The sequence below is a fragment of the Penicillium subrubescens genome (genome assembly GCF_028828155.1).
Source record: "Penicillium subrubescens strain IBT 31985 chromosome Unknown utg000004l_segment0_segment0, whole genome shotgun sequence".
In the NCBI taxonomy this organism is placed as follows: domain Eukaryota; kingdom Fungi; phylum Ascomycota; class Eurotiomycetes; order Eurotiales; family Aspergillaceae; genus Penicillium; species Penicillium subrubescens.
Window position 1 is genome coordinate 2549294 of NW_026643154.1, and position 19200 is coordinate 2568493.

At 50.4% G+C, this 19200-nt stretch overlaps 1 protein-coding gene across 1 annotated transcript; it reads left to right on the forward strand.

Moving 5' to 3' along the window:
* Positions 1-1830: 1830 nt before the first annotated feature.
* On the forward strand, positions 1831-18119 carry sidC (nonribosomal siderophore peptide synthase SidC; the record flags this gene model as incomplete). The annotated part of the gene is made up of 8 exons (XM_057151934.1): positions 1831-6262; positions 6319-6567; positions 6628-6812; positions 6872-9238; positions 9290-10480; positions 10532-12563; positions 12619-17321; positions 17397-18119. The coding sequence occupies 8 exons, from the start codon at positions 1831-1833 to the stop codon at positions 17550-17552; spliced, it is 15315 nt and encodes a 5104-aa protein (XP_057009739.1). The 3' UTR covers positions 17553-18119.
* Positions 18120-19200: the final 1081 nt, after the last annotated feature.

The window sequence follows — 19200 nt, forward strand, 5'->3', positions numbered from 1 at the left end:
TACTACCAGTGGATGGAACCCAATGAAAGATCAAGTCTGCATGGCGTATAGTACGAAGTGTGTAGTATTTATCCTAAGTATGGAGTACTTCGTACAGTATGTATATAACCCCCGTTCTCTCTTGGCGACAGCCAGTGGGGACTCGGCCCATGTTCAGGTTGGGCCTGCCAATTAGGAAGGTAGGGCAAGAAGAAACAGATTATCGCCTAGAAGACTTGGCAAGAGGTATGTACTAGTATTACTGCCACACTACAACGACATTTTATGTATGGAGTACTGTAGTAGGTACAGTACTCACACAGTCCTAAACACAACCCAAAAAAAGACCCCCTTGCGCTTATTGAGTCACCGCTAGAATAATCATCGGCAGGGCTCTCCGAACTTCGCTGTAAAGGAAAAATTAAATTGGACATCTACATAGAGTATGTATCTGGAAATTTCTGATTGGATTTGAGTTAGGCCATGTGCATGCTGGGCTGCAGGTAGCATTTTGCTTTTTTCTTCCCTCGGTCGTTTAATTTTCCTAGAACGTGGGGTTGCAAAACCGATCACGCGCTTTGACGGGGCTCGGAGTCGGAGTTTACCACATTTACCAGTATGGTTGTGGCAGTGAGTAGCCGGTGGATAGGGCTCAGAGAAAAAAAAACAATATTTTTGTTCTTTTTGTTTCTTTTCTTCGCTAAGCTACAGGTATTACTGGGTAATCTGGTAGGGTTGGAAGTCTTGGCAAATGAAAACAAGAGATCTTGATTGTTTTACTGATTTTACTGATGATCTGATAATCTCGGGTGTATAATACAAAAATAACGTGTAACATAACCCCCGTACCATACACAAGATTACCATACTGACTAAGTATTCTAGTGGCTACGTCATCGAAACCCGTTAGGACGCGCCCGATGGAGGGGCAGAAACACACGCGCGCGAGTTTGGTTTACTACTATTCTGTTAGGGCTATAATATCGATGATCTTGCAAGAATAAAAATATCATAACTATCCTGGTAATGACTATGACCATCACTAATCAATAACTAACATAAGAGATAATTCTCCCCACAGTATGTAGTACTTCTGCCCTCATACTAGATCATCTTCCCATGCATGCCCCTCATCATACCAGAAGAAGCAACGTGGATTTTCTCGGAGCTTGATTCCTTCCTTGGCATCGACTTCGGGTTTACCCTATCCATTCGCAATAGCTACTCCAAACTTTATACTCCATATGTCTTGCCGACACCAGCTTCATTCATTTCTCGATGCCCAACGACGGTGGACTGAACAAGCTGAGTTCCACTTTTCCGCCCATCTTCCATGCCCCTCCACTAGTCACGTCTTCGCTCGGGTCTGACTACGACTCCAACACTTGAACTTTTTGGGCGCTTGTCTCGGTCATACCCCTGCAAGCCAAGCAGAAGATCATCTTCGATCATCCTAGATCATCCTAGATCATCCATAAAATTCCCTCGATAACTTTTTTTCCCGCAATTTTCCACGAGGGGGCCCGCTATGATCCTCGCCTGGCCATGATTGGAAATCTATCACCTGCAACTCCCTACACCTGTGCATTGCTTTTTACTCGTTCCTTTCTTCCCCCATCCTCCTGGTTCACGCGCCCCAGTCTGCCGCGAGTGCATTGCTTTTTTTTCCTCCCAAAGGCGGCTACTACCTGCATAGCACCGCACTCGCAGGGGACTGCAGCTACTACCTACCCCCCTCTTCCCTGACCAGTCAGAACATTTGCAATACTAAGCAGTCTTTAAGCATTGTCGCGGATTGGACCATGCACTCCTGAACACAGACCAACCGCCGCGCCGGGTGGAACCATCGTGATGGATCGATTCACCCCATTTCCCATCATCCACAGCCAAACCGGCTTTTCTGGCGACGATGGCGCTGTGCGCGCTATTCTCTCATCGCCGGTGGATACAACTCTCCTATCCTCGAAGCTGTTGGCCCTCTCATGGGCTGTGTTATTACGAGCTTACACAACCGAAGAATCACCGGTCTTCTTGCTCGATGGTCAGCCAATCAAAGTGGACTTATTTACTCGTATAATCAAGCCGGCGAGGTTGGATACCCACGCCGAACTCTTTACGAAGCACACCGCTGTGCGCCTGATAGATGAGCCTAAGGTAGTGGGGAGTTCCCCGTCTGAGTGCGAGTCTGGAGAGAGCCGAACATTGTCATCATCTTCTTCTACTACTACTGCTTTCTGTACGTTAACTTGGTGCTTCAATCGCAACACCCAAACGAGCACGTTGCATTCTTCCGTCGGTATGGATACCGCTTTTGTGCAGCAGCTGGGCCGCCAGTTGGAGCATATCGTGCAAGGCCAGGCTGCCCTGTCGGGCATGCAGGTGGAGCAGCCTGCCTCGACGGACAAGCTTTCTGAGATGGATATGGAATTGTCCATCTCGAATTCATCCCCTTGCACCCTGCCAGGACCGGAGCTGCTTCATGAGCTAGCGCTGAGCGGTGCCCATGACGGCAACCATGCGATCGAGTTCTTGACGGCGGATGGAAACGTTCGCTGCCTGTCGTACCGCGACTTGGACCGGGTGTCTTCGAAACTGGCGGCGGAAATCAATGCCGCCTCAGCATCGACTGCAGAGGAGCTACGGAAAATGGTGGTTCCTGTGCTTCTCCCTCAGTCGCTGGAACTGTACATTTCCCAATTGGCAATTCTGAAAGCCGGCGGCGCATTCTGCCCTTTAAACACCGACGCACCACTAGACCGGATAGAGTTTATTTTGCAGGACGTTGCAGCCTCGGTGGTGATCACGCAAAATGCACTTGCGGCAAGGATACCCCAGAATGAGCATCTGGCGGTGATAACCGTCGACGAATTGGATTTGCAGCCCGACACAAAAGACATGCAGATGCAGATCTTGGAGCACCAACAACAACATCCTCATCCCTTCAAAATCGCACCCACCGACCTCGCCTATGTGATGTATACATCCGGCTCAACAGGACGGCCCAAAGGCGTGGGAATCTCCCATCTAGCCGCAACACAATCATTACTCGCGCATAATGACTTGATACCCTCTTTTACGCGATTCCTGCAATTCGCCTCACCTACATTCGATGTCTCCGTTTTTGAAATCTTCTTCCCGCTATTCCGCGGTGCGACCCTTATCGGATGTGAAAGAGAGCAGATGCTCCTCGATATCTCCCATGTAATGACGGAGATGCGCGTGGACGCGGCCGAGTTGACGCCCACGGTAGCGGGGGAATTACTGCGCAGTCGAGCCGCGGCGCCGTCTTTGCGTGTTCTGCTGACGATCGGCGAGATGTTGACGAGGCATGTCGTTGATGAATTTGGTCAGTCGCAGTATGCGGATGGGATTCTGCATGGCATGTATGGACCGACTGAGGCGGCGATCCACTGCACGGCTGCCACGCATTTTCGGTCTGATGATCGCGTGAACCTTATTGGCCGGGCTTTCAAGACGGTATCTGCTTTTATCATGTCCTTGGAATCGGATGATAAGGACGATTCTTGTCCTAGGGACTTACAGCCCCTGCCACTCGGCCAGATTGGCGAGTTGGTCGTTGGTGGACCGCAGTTGGCAGATGGGTATATCAATCGACCTGAAGAAAATGCGAAAGCATTCATCGAGAGTCCCGTGTACGGTCGACTCTACCGAACGGGCGATAAGGCTCGCATGTTACCTTCGGGGGAGATTGAATGTTTTGGTCGAATCTCTAGCGGCCAGGTCAAGCTGCGAGGACAGCGGATCGAACTCGGTGAGATTGAGCATGCCATTTGCCGCGCGCCGGATGTGCGCAGCGCGGTGGCTATCGTCAGTAATGGCAGTCTCGCTGCGTTTGTCCTGGTCAACGACAAGGGGACGACTGAGCGTGCGCTGCGGGACGTTTGTCGCCAATGGTTACCCCGTTTTATGGTTCCGGGCGAGTTCATCCTGGTTAATCAATTCCCCCAATTACCATCTGGTAAAGTCGATCGCAAAGCGCTGGAAGCTGAATTCGTGCGTCATCGTGCTACAGCTCAATCTGTCGAGCAACATTCATTCCGCGACGAGATCGAGGAGACCATCGCGTCGTGCGTGGCCGATGTACTCGGTAGACAAATTCCGCCGACGGAAAGTCTGAGTGCGGCCGGTCTGGACTCTCTAGCTGCGATTCGGCTTGCGTCTCATCTTTTGGATGCGGGTGTACGACTCGATGTTGCTCATTTGTTGGAGGCGGATTCTGTGGATGGAATTTGGAGACTTGCAGAGGAAACGGAGACGGCGCAGTCAAGTGATGACACGCAAGAAAGTTTGCGGAGAATTCGTCAGTTGATTATTGATGCTGGTTCTGCGAGGATAGAGGCTGTTGGGTTGAGTTCACGGGTTTTAGCGATTGAACCTTGCAGCCATATCCAACAGGCGATGATTCTGGAGACTGTTCGACACACGAATGCGTACTGCAATTGGATTGAGCTTGAATTTCAGCAGGAAGTTAGGGCTGATGCTGTGCAGGATGCGCTTGTTAGGCTTGTGGAGCAGAATCCTATACTTCGGTCTGGATTTATTGAGATCGGTCTCAAGGATCAGTCGTATGCCCGTTTCATCTATCATGCACTGGATGAGAGTGTCGTGTTCCAAAAGCGTGATGCATTCGACTATGACCTCTGTTTGATCGCAGAACATGATCTGCTTCATCCTCTCCGATTCCAATTGAGAGAGACACATGAGGGCCTCCGAGTACTCGTGCATATTCACCATGCACTCTATGATGGATGGTCCTGGCAACTGCTGCTGAAAGATCTCCATCGCCTCCTACTCGGCGAGGAACTCCCACCCAAGCCTGCGTATAACGTCGTCGCAGACTTTTTCACCGAGTACAAGCTAAGCGAAGCCGCGAATGAATCCTCGCTCTTCTGGCGTGATCAACTTCAGGGTTCTTCACCACCCTCTTTCCCCAATCTTCATGGAAAGATCGGTGTACCCTCCGGAACACAAGAGGCCACCCGTGAGCTTCAAATCTCCACGTCCAAACTCACAGAAGTCTCACAAAACCTACGAGTCAGTCGCCAGACAATCTTCCAAGCCGCCTACTGCTACATCCTCTCAACCTACCTCGGTTCAAACGACGTAACCTTCGGCACCGTCTTTTCCGGCCGCACCGTCCCAGTAAAAGGCATCGAAAATATCCTCGGACCCTGTATCCGTACACTCCCCACACGAATGAACCTAGACAAAATGCAAAACGCCACAGATCTTCTCCTGGCAATCCAAAACATGAACCGCAAGTGCCTGGAGCACGGCAGTCTTCCGCTCCAGGATATCAAGAAAGCGTCCGGAATTGACTTGCAATCGAACCTCTTCGATACAGCACTTGTCTGGCAGGAGAGTATTTGGTCTGATCAGGAGTATCGCGATAGCTTTAGGGAAGTTGGTGCGGCGGAGTTTCTGGAGTTTGTCCTGTTGTTGGAGTTTGAGCCTGGGGAGGATGGGATTCGTGCGAAGGCGACGTATCAACAGTCTGTTTTGTCGGGGGAACAGGCGGATATTCTTTTGGAGCAGATTGATTTTGTTGCTTCTGTGTTGATTGATGATTCGACGTTGGCGATTGGGGATGTTGGGACTCATCTTCCTCGGCATACGTTGTCGGTTGTTAACGGTCAACCTCGACTGCAAAGAGAATTGCCTCGTCTGGTCTCTGCTGTTGAGAAACGCGCTTCTACCGATCCTGCTCGGATAGCTGTTGAATTCTTGAAAGAGCTGGACTCTTTGCCTCCCGTTGTTGACACTATCACATACAGACAATTAAACTCCCGTGCCAACACTCTTGCCAATTACTTGGTTCAAATGGGCATCACGGGAACTGATTCGATCGCCATGTTCCTGGAAAATTCGACCGACTCTTACGTCGCCGTGCTGGCCATTGCAAAGATAGGAGCCGGTCTTGTACCCTTGTCTGCCCATTCTTCTTCGGAAGATATCAGCACTACCCTGTCCACGTTGAACGTGAGCTTTTGCATCTTCCATTCACCATTCCTGAGCCCTGATGCGTTGTCTATCCCGGATTCTGTTCGGCAAATTCTTCTTCCTGATTCTTTCGACGATATTCATGAGGATAGCCCTCTCGTGGTTGATGATGAATTTCGACTTATCTACACCGATCCCACTTCAACGGAGCCTGTTACGTTTTCTTCTCAGAATTTGAAAAGCTGCGTCAATTCTCTCCTGGAGTCGTACACTGTTCAATCTGAGAGCAAAATGCTTTTTGCGTCTCCGGTTGCATCTGCTGGTAAGTTTTGGATTTGTGTTACGCATCGCATCGGATTCTTTCTAATACTTGTATAGAATCTATCATCGGGGCATTCTTGGCATGGAATTCCGGCGTGACGCTCTGCGTTGCACCTGATGCGCTCATGGCAAATAATCCCCAGACTGTTGTCAATTCTATGAATGTTACCCACCTTCATTTAACGCCCACGCTTGCATCACGCTTGAACCCGCAGACTATTCCTAGTATTAGGTACTTGGCTACTTCTGGTGAGCCCTTGAACGCAAAGGTGCATCGAGACTGGGCTGGGAAAAATCTTTATCATGGTATTTCAACCTGCATCATCGATCTCAACGGGACACATATATTGATACATTGATATTTAGGTTATACCACTCGCGGAATGGCTGGAATCTGTACCGCGTCAGTGAGGATTGAGACTTCTAGCGCAATCACCAGTCTTGGTCTGCCGCTCAAGAACACATCTGCTATGGTCATTGCAAATAAGGACGGCTTCGATCTGCTGCCTCGTGGTGCCGTTGGGTTACTTTGTTTTGGTGGTGATCAAGTGGTTAGTCGAACAAAATTAACTTGGGAAAATAATTTAAACTGATATTCCATCTTCAAAAGGCAACATCTTCTGCCGAGGGCTTCTTCGAGCACCCTCAGTTCGGTCGGCTTTTCCGAACTAGTGATTTTGGCAGAGTTCTTCCCGATGGTAGTATCCTGCAGCTTGGTCAAGTTTCTACCTTTTATGAAATTGGCCAAGCTCTGCTCTCATCGGAGCTTGTACAGGATTCAGTGGGCCTGGTCATGGATAATCCAGTTACTAACCAGCAGCAATTGATCACTGCTTGGGTTCCTTCAGAAAAGGCTCAATCATCCCTCTTCCGGTCAGCGTCAGACAGTGAACAACTTGATGGTCTAGCCAAGAAACTTCTGAGGGAATTGGCTTCGAAATTGCCTGGTTCTGCGGTCCCAGCACTTCTTGTCCCGATAGACGAAATTCCAATGACTGGGGCTTTCTTGACCGATCGAGCAAAGATACAGCGAGATATTGAGCAAATGGATGCTGAAAGTCTCAGAGCATTCTCCACCGGTCTGAACGACGAGATCCACGATGACACTTTCACCGATGTCGAGAAGACGATTGCCGCTGCTCTTTCTGCAATCGTTGGCATCGAGCAACACAATATTGGAAAGCACACATCTTTCTACAAGCTCGGCTTGGATTCACTGTCTGCCATTGCTTTCTCACGAAAGCTACAGGAATCAGGGTTTGGAAGCCTTCCTGTTTCTACAATCCTCCGCCATAGCTCAGTGGCTCAATTGGCGACTGTTGCTCATCTCATCACTAATGGCCATCAATCCCCGCAGCCACTTCCTCTCGAGCAACCCGCATTCATGTTCGATGAGAGCTTCCTCCATGAAGTAAAGAAGGACATCAATGAAAGAGGCGCATCAGTCCAAGGTGTCTACCCTTGCACGCCTCTACAGGAAGCCATGCTCGCTGCAGAGTCTAATGTTGATTCCGCTTATTTCAATCACCTACTTCTCCGGGTGAACGCTGATATTGAGGGATTGAAGGAGTCATGGATCCAGATGATAAAGAGACATGGTATTTTGAGGACGTGTTTCAGACAAACTAATGACCCGCGGTTTGCATATGCTCAAGTGGTGCTCGAGAGTGCAATCCTACCTTGGACTTCTGTTGAAACTTCGTCCGATGACTTCGATACGGATGTTGTGAGGAGAAAATCTGATTTCGAGCATCAGTCACCAGTCAACGGTGATCTTCCCTACTCCTTGACTGTCTTTGAAGACTCCACCACGCATAGCACTCATTTGCTACTGTCAATTCACCATGCACTGTATGATGGAGAAGGTATTGCCCAACTCCTTCACGAGCTCCAGGTTTCTCTTGCGGGCGAGAAACTTCCCGAAGCAACACCCTTCCACCGCTTCATCGAGTACATGGTCTCTGTCAATTCTGATGCCTCCGACCAATTCTGGGATCTATATCTATCAGACGTCTCGTCGACGCTACTTTCTACTTCCAAGAACCCTTCAACCAATGGATCCGTTACCCAGACAGCCTCACAGCAGATCCACGTGAATCTCAACCAATCCCTTACCTCATTCAAACGGCAGTGCATGGATCTCTCAGTCACCCCGCTCAACGTCTTCCACACCGCATGGGCGAGACTTCTCGCCCTTCACTCCGGCGCAACCGATGTCTGCTTCGGCAATGTATTCAGCTGCCGGACCATTCCACTTGAAGGCGCGGACCGAATCGTCGGGCCTTGCTTCAACACCCTTCCCATGCGAGTCAAGTTCTCTTCGTCATCGACGAATGGAGATGTGATGAAACTCTCTCAGAAACATAATAGCGATATCTTACCTCATCAGCTTAGTGCTTTGCGTCGCATACAGAGGCGTACTATTTCAGGGGGATCTCGACTTTTCGATACTTTGGTGATTTTCCAGACGAGGAGTACTGAACTTGATGCTCGGTATTGGGAGATGCTTGCCGATGAAGGGAATATGGGATTCCCTTTGATTTGTGAGATTGTGCCTGATGAGCCACGGGATAGTGTCCAAATCTGTCTCCATTTCCAAACGTCTCATCTTGGCCGTGATGTAGTGGAGAGTCTTGCGCGAGACTTTGTCGCGCTTATTCAACAAACGACTCAGTACCCTTCCGCCCAGGCTTGTGATAAGCGGGTGATTGATGGTGATCTCTCGACGATTTTTGAGAAGGAGTCTCCGCGAGCTAAGATCAATGGAATTTCAAACAAGACAGCGGAATCACGGGCTTGGTCGCCTCAGGAGGAAACTCTTCGAGAGATCATCTGTCAGTTTGCAGGAGTTAAGGCGGAGGCTGTTTCATTGCATACGACTATCTTCCAACTTGGGCTGGATAGTATCAACGCTGTACAGATTTCTGGGAAATTGCGAAGACTGGGGTACAAGGTATCCGCAGGCGATATTCTCGAGGTAAGGCCGAGTTCTCCGAGTAGTTTCATCCAACGCACTGACACTTTCTAGGCTGCTTCCATTGACAAGATTGCCGCTCTTCTGGGGTCAACAAAAGAAGAGACTAAGGAAGCTGAATATGACTTCTCCGCCTTTGAGAATCAACACCTCCAGCCCGTCTGCGAGCGGCTTGGTATCTCACCGTTGTCAGTCCAGTCTTTGAGGCCCTGTACTCCTGTTCAGTGCGGCATGTTGGCTCTCTTCAATCACTCACAGGGCAACATGTACTACAACCGGATGGCATTGAAGTCGTCTACGCCACTGGATAAGCAGATGCTCAAAGAAGCTTGGTCCAAGGTCATGGCCCAGCATGAGATGCTACGTACTGGATTCGTGCAGCTTCGCGATCAGCAAAATCCATTTGCTATGATCACCTATCGGGAAGGTATCAAGCTTCCCTTGCAAGAATCATCCGCGCCAGGTGGAGCTGTGCGAGAGCAACAAGTTCTTCAAGACCTTCACCAGCCCCCGTGGAGTATTCAGGTTGAGCCTACCGATAGCATCGCTACCGTGCATTTCTCGGCCCTTCATGCCATCTATGATGCACAGTCCTTGGAAATGATCTTTTCGGATGTCATGGCAGCCTACGAAGGAAAAGCTCTCGCTCAGCCTGCCTCTATTCCCCAAACTCTAGGCCCGATTTTGATCGAAAGCCAGAAACAGATTGAAAGCTCCCAGGAGTTCTGGCAAGGTCTCGCCGGAGAGATCCATCCCACCAAATTTCCGGATCTACATCCCACTCGTATTGACAAGAAAGAACTCCTCACCTGCTCAATTCTTTGCTCCCAGTCTCTCGGTAAACTCGAGGCTGGTTGCCGTGATGCAGGAGTAACTCTTCAAGCAGCGGGTCAAGCCGCATGGGGGCGCTTGCTAGCTGCATACACCGGTGAACAGAATGTCGTTTTCGGGACTGTTCTTTCCGGTCGCAATCTATCTACAGCTGCACAGGATGCTTTATTCCCTTGCTTGGTGACTGTTCCATCGCCATCGCGCATTGAGGGTACGAACCGTGAGCTTTTGGATCGCACTCTGAAGCGAAATGCTTCTCTGGTCAAGAATCAATTTACCCCCTTGGCGCAGGTTCAGAGATGGCTTGGTAGCGATGAGCCGCTTTTTGATACTTTGTTCGTTTATCAAAAGTTTACGACTAAATCTGGGGGCTCTGATAAATGGGAAGTTGTCGATGAAGAAACAAAGATCGACGTACGTATCACGTCCCTTGCATGAACTGCGAATTTGCTAACTTGTTTCTAGTACCCCGTTTCGATCGAACTGCTTCCGCATGCGATAGACCTTGAAGTTCGAATTAGTTGCAGAAGTGATCTTGTCCCGAAAGGGCAAGCCGTGATTCTCTTGAATCAGTACAGCAAGTTGTTGGAACACACGATATTTTCGCCAGATTCCAGTGCGGATGACTACCTCTCTCTTGGAAATCAGTTCTTGTCCGTCACGCCCGCCAAGGAGAATTCTATTCCGACTACCGTCTCTCTACTTCACCAATTTGTCGAAGACAGTGCTCGGGAGATTCCAGATAAGCTTGCCTTCGAGTTCGCATTCGGGCCTAATGCGGATAGCCTGCAAAAGAAAACTTGGTCTTACAGAGCGTTCAACGAGGATGGCAATCGAGTCGCTCATTTCCTCCAGGACAAGGGAGTCACTCCTGGTGGAATAATTGCCATCTGCTTCGACAAGTGCCCTGAAGCTTCACTTGCAATCTTGGGTATTCTGAAGGCTGGTTGTGCATATCTAGCCATCGATCCTTCTGCTCCGATATCGCGTAAGCAGTTCATTATGGAAGATTCATCGACCACGCTTCTGCTTTGCAATGAATCACGCAAGTCGGAGTTGGGCGGCCTCGCGGGCGTCGATGTCCAAGCACTGGACGAGCCTGGCAAATATCAACACTTCTCTCCTGCACAACCATCTTTGGCTAGGTACATCCAACCCGATGATACATGCTATTGCCTGTATACTTCCGGCACAACAGGCACGCCAAAGGGGTGTGAGATCACGCATGACAATGCGGTGCAAGCCATGCTCGCATTCCAAAGACTCTTTTCACCTCATTGGGATGAGGACTCTCGATGGCTTCAATTTGCGTCATTCCATTTTGACGTTAGTGTCCTCGAGCAATACTGGAGCTGGAGTGTTGGAATCTGTGTCACTTCATGTCCGCGTGATCTGCTTTTCGAGGATCTCCCGGGAACGATTCAGAAGCTGGAAATTACCCACATTGATCTCACGCCTAGTTTGGCAAGACTCGTGCACCCTGACGAAGTACCATCACTTTGTCGAGGTGTTTTCATCACCGGTGGTGAACAGCTAAAACAAGAGATCCTCGATGCGTGGGGAGAGCATGGGGTTATCTACAATGGATATGGACCTACTGAGGTGACCATCGGATGTACAATGCTCCCACGGATGCGTGCCAATGACAAGCCATCCAACATCGGGCCACAATTCGACAACGTAGGCTCGTACGTTTTCCGGCCGGGCACTTGCACTCCGGTTCTGCGTGGTGGCCTCGGTGAGCTTTGTGTATCGGGTCCGCTAGTTGGCAAGGGTTACTTGAACCGGGCGGAACTCACTAAGGAGCGATTCCAGACTCTGCCAGAGAATGGAGACCGCATTTATCGGACGGGTGATTTGGTGAGGATCTTGCACGACGGTAGTTTCCAGTTCCTGGGCCGGATCGATGATCAAGTTAAGCTCCGCGGCCAACGACTCGAGATTGGCGAAATCAACCAAGTCATCAAGCAGGCAACTCCTGAGCTGAATGAAGTCGCTACGCTGGTCATCAAGCATCCGAAACAATCCAAAGATCAACTGGTGTCTTTCGTCACCAGAGTTGATGTCGACAAGAAATCTCAGGATGTGAAAGTGCGGTCTTCTGACGAGGATCGAGCGTTGCTGTCGACAATCAAGGCTGCTTGCCACACACACCTTCCGGGGTATATGGTGCCGACACATATCATTCCAATGACACGTTTCCCTCTGTCTGCCAATAATAAGGCTGAGATGAAGGTCTTGAAGAGCGTCTATCAGGATCTTTCCTTGGAGGATTTGCAGATATTGGGTTCCATGGCTGTTGAACAAACTGTGAAAAGTACACAAGAGAGGGAAATCATTTCTCTTTTGTCCAAGTTTATCGGTGCTGCCGAATCGGCCATTTCTTCTTGGTCAAGTATCTTCGAATTGGGACTTGACTCAATCTCCGTCATATCATTTGCCAGAAGCCTGAGGGAGGCAGGTTTCCCTCAAGCCCAGGCATCACTCATTATGAAGCGTAAGTTCAGTCTTGGCGTGTCGTATAGTTAACAGATTTCTAATAATGTAAACAGATCCCACCGTTGCAAGCATGGCGTCAGCATTGCAGACGTCTACATCCTCTTCAATGCCCCAGAGCAACCTCCACAAAAATGCGAAGCAAAACATCGAGGCATTCGCCCACAAACACTTCCACTCTATCCTCGAGAGCATCGGAGCTGTTGACGGTAATTTTGAGCAGATCGCGCCATGTACACCGCTACAGGAGGGTATCATATATCATTTTTTGTCGACTCCTGAGCCACTCTACTGCTCGTCCTTCACCTTCGCGCTGGATGCCTCGACCGACATTGAGAGGTTGCGAAATGCGTGGAACAAGGCACAAGACCAGGTCCAAATGCTCCGAGCTCGATTCTCGCCTTCTCCAGATGGCTACGCTCAAGTCATTCTCAAGCATGATGCGCTTCCTTGGTTCGACATGAAGGCTGCGTCTGAGAAGAAGATTGAAACCTTGCGGAAGCAGCAGGTCCAAAACTGGACATCAGAACTTGAGGAACTCTCAACGCGGCTATGGGAGGTTGGTGTGATTCAATCTCCCGAGACATCCGTGATGTGTCTCAATATTTTCCATGCTCTCTATGATGGAAACAGCTTGGCCCTCCTCCTGGATTTGGTTGCCAGGAATTACCTCGACCAGCTCGGTGCCTCAGAAAATGCGCCGCAGTTCCTTGATGTGCTGCATCTGGGTCCTCTTTGCAGAGATCCATCAGAGGAATCTTTTTGGAAAGAGCATTTGGCAAACTGCCGACCCCGAGCCCTGTCAAGATCGGATCAAACTAATGGTGTTGTTGAGTCGCTGGTCCAGAAGGTCCAGATTGATACGACGCAGCCTTTAGACCATCTGAGGAAGTCTCTCAATGTCACGGAACAGGCGATCCTCCATGCCTGCTGGCTGTTGACCCTCCACCAGCATTACGCATTTGTTCCACCAATCGGTATGATCGCATCTGGACGTACGATCGACGTGCCAGGAATTTCCAACGTCATCGGGCCTTTGTTCAACACCATTCCCAGTAATGTGCAGCTTCGTGGTCTGAAGTCATGGTCTGAAGTCGCTCAGCGGTGCCATGAATACCAGGTTTCCACCATGCCCTTCCAATACACTGCTCTGCGGGACATCATGAAATGGCTCGGGAAGAGCCCGGATGAGCGCCTCTTCGACTCACTGTTCGTGTTCCAGAGGGAAACGGCTGATATCGATGCATCAACCAGCAGCCTATGGGAGCCGCTGGATTCAGAGGCGCAACATGAGTACCCGCTGGCTTTCGAGATTGTGCGCAATGGCAATGAATCCCTGACTTTGACCCTTGCGGCACAGGGTCACGTTCTGTCCTCAGAAGCGGTGGAGCAGCTGCTGGCCAATTTCCAGCGGATTCTTTCCGAGTTTGCTGAGAATCCTGACCACGAGCTTCCTTATATCAACGGTGTCGCAGAGGATAGCTATGCGCATGCAAATGGTGAAACCGGTGCGCCAAGCAACCTGGATCACAAGAGAGTTAATGGCTACTCTTCATTCCAATGGACCAGTCAAGCTTCCACCATTCGAGATGTCATTGCGACCCTCGCCGGTGTTGACGTTCATTCAATCGATGAAGAAACATCGATCTTCGAAGTTGGCCTTGACAGTATTGATGCTATCAAGCTGTCCTCACGCTTAGCCAAGTTGGGCATCAAGCTTCCCGTAAGCGCCATCATGCGCCATCGCAATGTGAAAGCAATGACTAGCCAGCTTGCAGAGCCAACCCATAATGAACAGAATGGGTCATACCCGCTGCTGAGTCAAATGGAGGCATCTTTGGCAAACTTCCTGGAGAAGGAGGGCCTCATGCCTAACGGCGCGTGTCGAGTCCTTCCTGCGACGCCGATACAAGAGGCAATGGTCGCCGAGATGTCTGCATCCGCGTATCAGCACTACTACAACCATGAGGTTCTCCAACTCGAGCCTCATGTGGATCTCACAGGTATTCAGGAAGCATGGAGAGCAGTCGTCAAAGCCCATCCCATCCTGCGCACGTCCTTTGTCGAGGTCTGGGATCCTGAGATCTCGGCGTCTTATGCTCAGATTGTTCACAGCGAGGATTCGTTTGACTTCAAGTCTATGCATCTGAATGGGAAGTCTGTAGAGTCAATCATTGAGTCGCAACGCAAACGAGCCGTCTCAGAACTTTCTGGTCGCCCTCTACTGAGCCTCGCGGTGGCAGTCGATGAAGATGCTCGTTACCTCGTTCTTTCAATTTCCCACGCTCTCTATGATGGCTGGTCCATCAGTCTACTCCATGAAGATGTTGCCAGATCTTATGCTGGGGAAGACTGTTCTCGCCCATCCTCAGATGCAATTCTGGAGCAAATCGTTGCGTCATCTGGTGATCGCGCTCTGAAATTCTGGAGGGCAACTCTGTCAAACTGTAAGCCAGTCTCTTTCCCATTAGGTGAACATGCAGAGACTGGCTCGCAGGTGGTTCATCGCGCAGAACGACCACTCTCTGTGTCCTTTGACAAGGCAGAGAGATTCTGCAAGCGAAATGGCATTACAATGCAAGCACTTCTGGTCAGCTGCTGGTCCATCGTTCTAGCAACCTATGTAAAGAACCTGGACGTCATGTTCGGTCTTGTTCTTTCCGGTCGCAACGTGGCTGATTCGGAGAATGTCATGTTCCCCACGATGAACACCGTCGCCATGCGAGTCATCCTTCACGGGACTCGTCTGGAACTCGTGAAGTATGTCCAGGAAACTCTACTCGAGATGTCTGAGCACCAACACTTTCCACTGCGACGAGCGAGGCCGGACACCAGATCGCGACAATTGTTTGACACTCTGTTCATCTATCAGAAGAGGCCCTCTGATGTCCAGTCCCCGAGACCTGCGCTGTACCAATCCACAGGTGGAGCATCGAGTGTGGAGTATCCGGTATGTGCCGAGATTGAAGGCGATGGAAAGGACCTAATCGCGCGGGTGGCTTGTCGTGGAAGCGTCCTGGGAGATAAGGACACTTCTGTGCTTCTGGGCCACATGTCTGAGGTGCTTCTGTCACTTGTCGTTGAACCAGCTCGGCAAACGGTCGAATTTTCTGGCGATGCCATGAAGATCTGTGGTAATATCATTGTCCCTGAAGAGTCGAATGATTCTGGCGAGTCCCAGCCGCGCGAAACACAAAAGTCTACTTCACAAGAATGGTCAATTGTCGAGTCCAAGATTCGCAACATTCTCTCCGTCGTATCTGGCGTTCCCGAGGACTCTATTGACAAGGAATCGAACATCTTCCAGCTCGGCTTGGACAGCATCAGTGCCATCAAGGTTGCTGCACTTTTGAAGAAGCGATCCGTCAAGCTCGTTGTCAGCGATATGCTCAGAGCTGGGACAATCGAGAAAATGGCTCTAGCAGTGAACAAGAACCAAGCGAATATCACCCAAGATGAAATCGACAACGCGCTCCAAGAGTCGCTCAAAGGACTCGACGTCAAGTCGTTGCTTCAGTCGTACGGGATTGATCCACGGAATATTGACACAGCAATGCCTGCCACTGCCGGACAGACGTACTTCCTGGCAATGCACAGCCTGAACCCAGATGTGTTTTATCCCAAGTTCTACTACTTGGCGTCGGCGCAATTCAACTCTGGGGTTCTGAACCGTGCCTGGTCACGTCTCATAGACGAAACACCCATGTTGCGAACTGCTTTCCTTGCAACAGGCCACCCAAGGGTACCCTATGTCCAAACTGTTCTTAAGTCAGTGCGCAACCCTCCTACCTGGCACGATGACCTCAACTATGCTATCAGCATCAGACGTGACTTTGGGTCTATCCCCATTGCCCTTCACGTCTCCCGAACACCTCGAGGTGTAGCATTCATGCTGCACCTTCACCACGCATTGTATGACGCCGTTAGCCTGCCACTCATGATGGACCGACTTTCCCAATTGTGCACCGAGCCCAAGTCCGAACCGAAACACCGGTCACACAACTTGTCCCACCTCGTGGCATTCCAGCACATCCACTCGCCCGTTGAGGTCCGGCGGCAATTCTGGGAAAAGTATCTGGGCTCAATCTCAACACCAGGCGCCAGTGACAATCAAGTGGGTGTTTTTGGCCCCATCCAGCATGACTATCGGCCCGGTCTGGTTTCAAATATGTCTCAACTTGAGTTAGCCGCCAAACGTCAGGGGCTCAGCATCCAATCGACCTTCCTGGCCGTCTATGCTCGCGTGCATACCGGGATATTTGCTGTGGCGGATATCGACAATGAAACGATCAAGCGACCGCTCGTGGTTGGGTTGTATCTTGCCAAACGGTCGTATGGCATGGAAGGCCTATCTGAACTGGTTGCCCCGACTGTCAATATTGTTCCACTTCGCTTGGACGACAAGCTCAGCCATGACGATGACTCACTATTCGTCGCTGCCCGGAAGATTCAGGAGGACATCAACGAAATCAGCTTGGTGGAACATGCCGGAGTCTCTCTCCTCGAGATCGCCGAATGGACCGGGGTACACATCAGCACCTGCATCAATTTTCTTCGACTGCCGGACCTAGAAGCCTCCAACGGCGATGCAAGTGATAAAGTGATCTTCCACTCCATCTCAAGCAACGAAGTGGCACCGCCTCGTATATCTACCTCGAGTTCCCGCCCACTCGTCTCAGCCCAGACCAACGGTAACACGGCCTTGTCCGATTCCGTCGGATCCGCTTCTTCGATGGTGGCGATGAAAGAAGTTTTCTGGGTAAGTTTTTGACCTATTCCGTATATCCACTATGGCAAGCAGCAGACACTAATGCAAATCTACGGTTTGAAACAGCCTACGATCGACGTTGAGGCAGCTATCCGAGAGGACCGACTGGATTTTGGTCTCTTTGCGCCTGAGACTCGTCTCGATCGCCCCACTGCCGAGAAGGTGATGGAGACGATGAGGCATGAAATGGCAGCGTTAGTTGCATCTTCAGGATCTCCATAGAGTTCCCAGGGAAGCGAGCTGAGCAAGAAAAAAATACGAAAAAAAATTGATTAGAGAAAAAAGAAATGGAGGAAAGTCACAAGTCGATTGGAGGTCTGCTCTGCTCTGCCAACCTGGGGTTTGTTTATTTTGGCGTTCAATTCTTTTTTTTTACGAATTCTCTTTACCATTGTGTTATACTGGTTGCCCGGAGCAAGAGAAAGAGGCTGTCTCCTTTCCTATGCATATATTGCTTTTTTTGGTGTGCTTTTGGCGTTTTGGATGTGTGCGTTTTCACCCGTCGTGTCATTTTCAATATATCGAATTGCATAGAATCCGAGACGCCGATGATCTGATGCTTGAAGGAACCACGGAAGCTGTGGGACGAGCGGATCTGCCTTTGTTGATAATGTCGCGTCTCCACCGGGTACATAAACACGAACGCCTGGGGAATCAGTTAGATGCCGAGTTCTGAGCTCTGGTCTTCAACCAGAACCAAAAATGACCAAAAATGACCAAAATGGAGACCGTGGACATGGACGGTCCGCACCGAGTCTGAGCTTGTTACGTCTGCCTGTTGCTTCAACCTGACATTAGTGGAAAGTTAGAATACTCCCGGAAGAAGTGAGCCGGACACCGGGTGGAAGGATTGGCGCTCATTCCACAGTCTGCCCTAAGCAAGAGCTCCAACGCGAATGATGGATCAGATCAGACGACTGCCAATGCCTCGATGGCGGAGCATTGGGCTCATGGGTGGCAGGCTTTGCTGCAAGGGGAGTTCGCGTGGCGGGCCTTTGATAGGCTCCAACAATGGACAATGACCGGACATGGCGCAAGTGGGCCAGAGTCGCGATGGTACTGGCTAGACCTGGTCTTCCGAGAAGCCGGTCAACAATTGGCTTTTTTTTTCCCTCTTTCGTCCACAAAGGCTGCATGGTTCTTTTGTTTTCACAGGTCACAGACCAGGAGGGTCATGGAAGAGGACACGGACGGTCTGGTTATCGTCCTGGGTGGCGTTTGGGTCTGGAGCAGGGGCGACCCCGGAATTGGTTCCCCTCTTCCCAGCAAGCGCCGGACCTGATAGACCGTGGAACACGGGCACACAGGATCACTGGTTTTCCCTCCCTTCCTGCAGGTAATAGTTTCGATATGAATGGAGTTATGTAGAGATAGTAGTACATAGAGGGGTAATATCCAATGAATAAATGGGTAGAGTACTACCCTAGTAGTATACATCAGATGCGGGCAGCACCTGATCTCTGGTTACATAAGCGCTATTTGTTTATGTCACGACGCGTCCCCGCCGCTAAACCCAATTGGGCATCGAGGGATCAACAACGCGACGTGCGCGTTGATCGGCCACTCTGGAGAGCCTTGGGTCATTTATTCTCTTTGCATCTTCGTGCCTTCGACTCCCACATTCCTATCATCAACCCTCTCCCTCTTCGATCATCCCTATTCCATCGCTTTATCGGTCGTTTCACCCAGGAATCGGCTCTCGACAACTCCTGGAATCCTTCTCCCTCTCGACCTTGATTTGATCGCATTGTCACATTCCCGCCCCTCTCTGCCCAAAACTCGCGTGGGCTGATCTCGCTCACGTCCGCAACTTGGAGGGGGATCTACCCCTTGCTCGCCGGTTCTTCCCTTGGATTCCTTGGACACACTT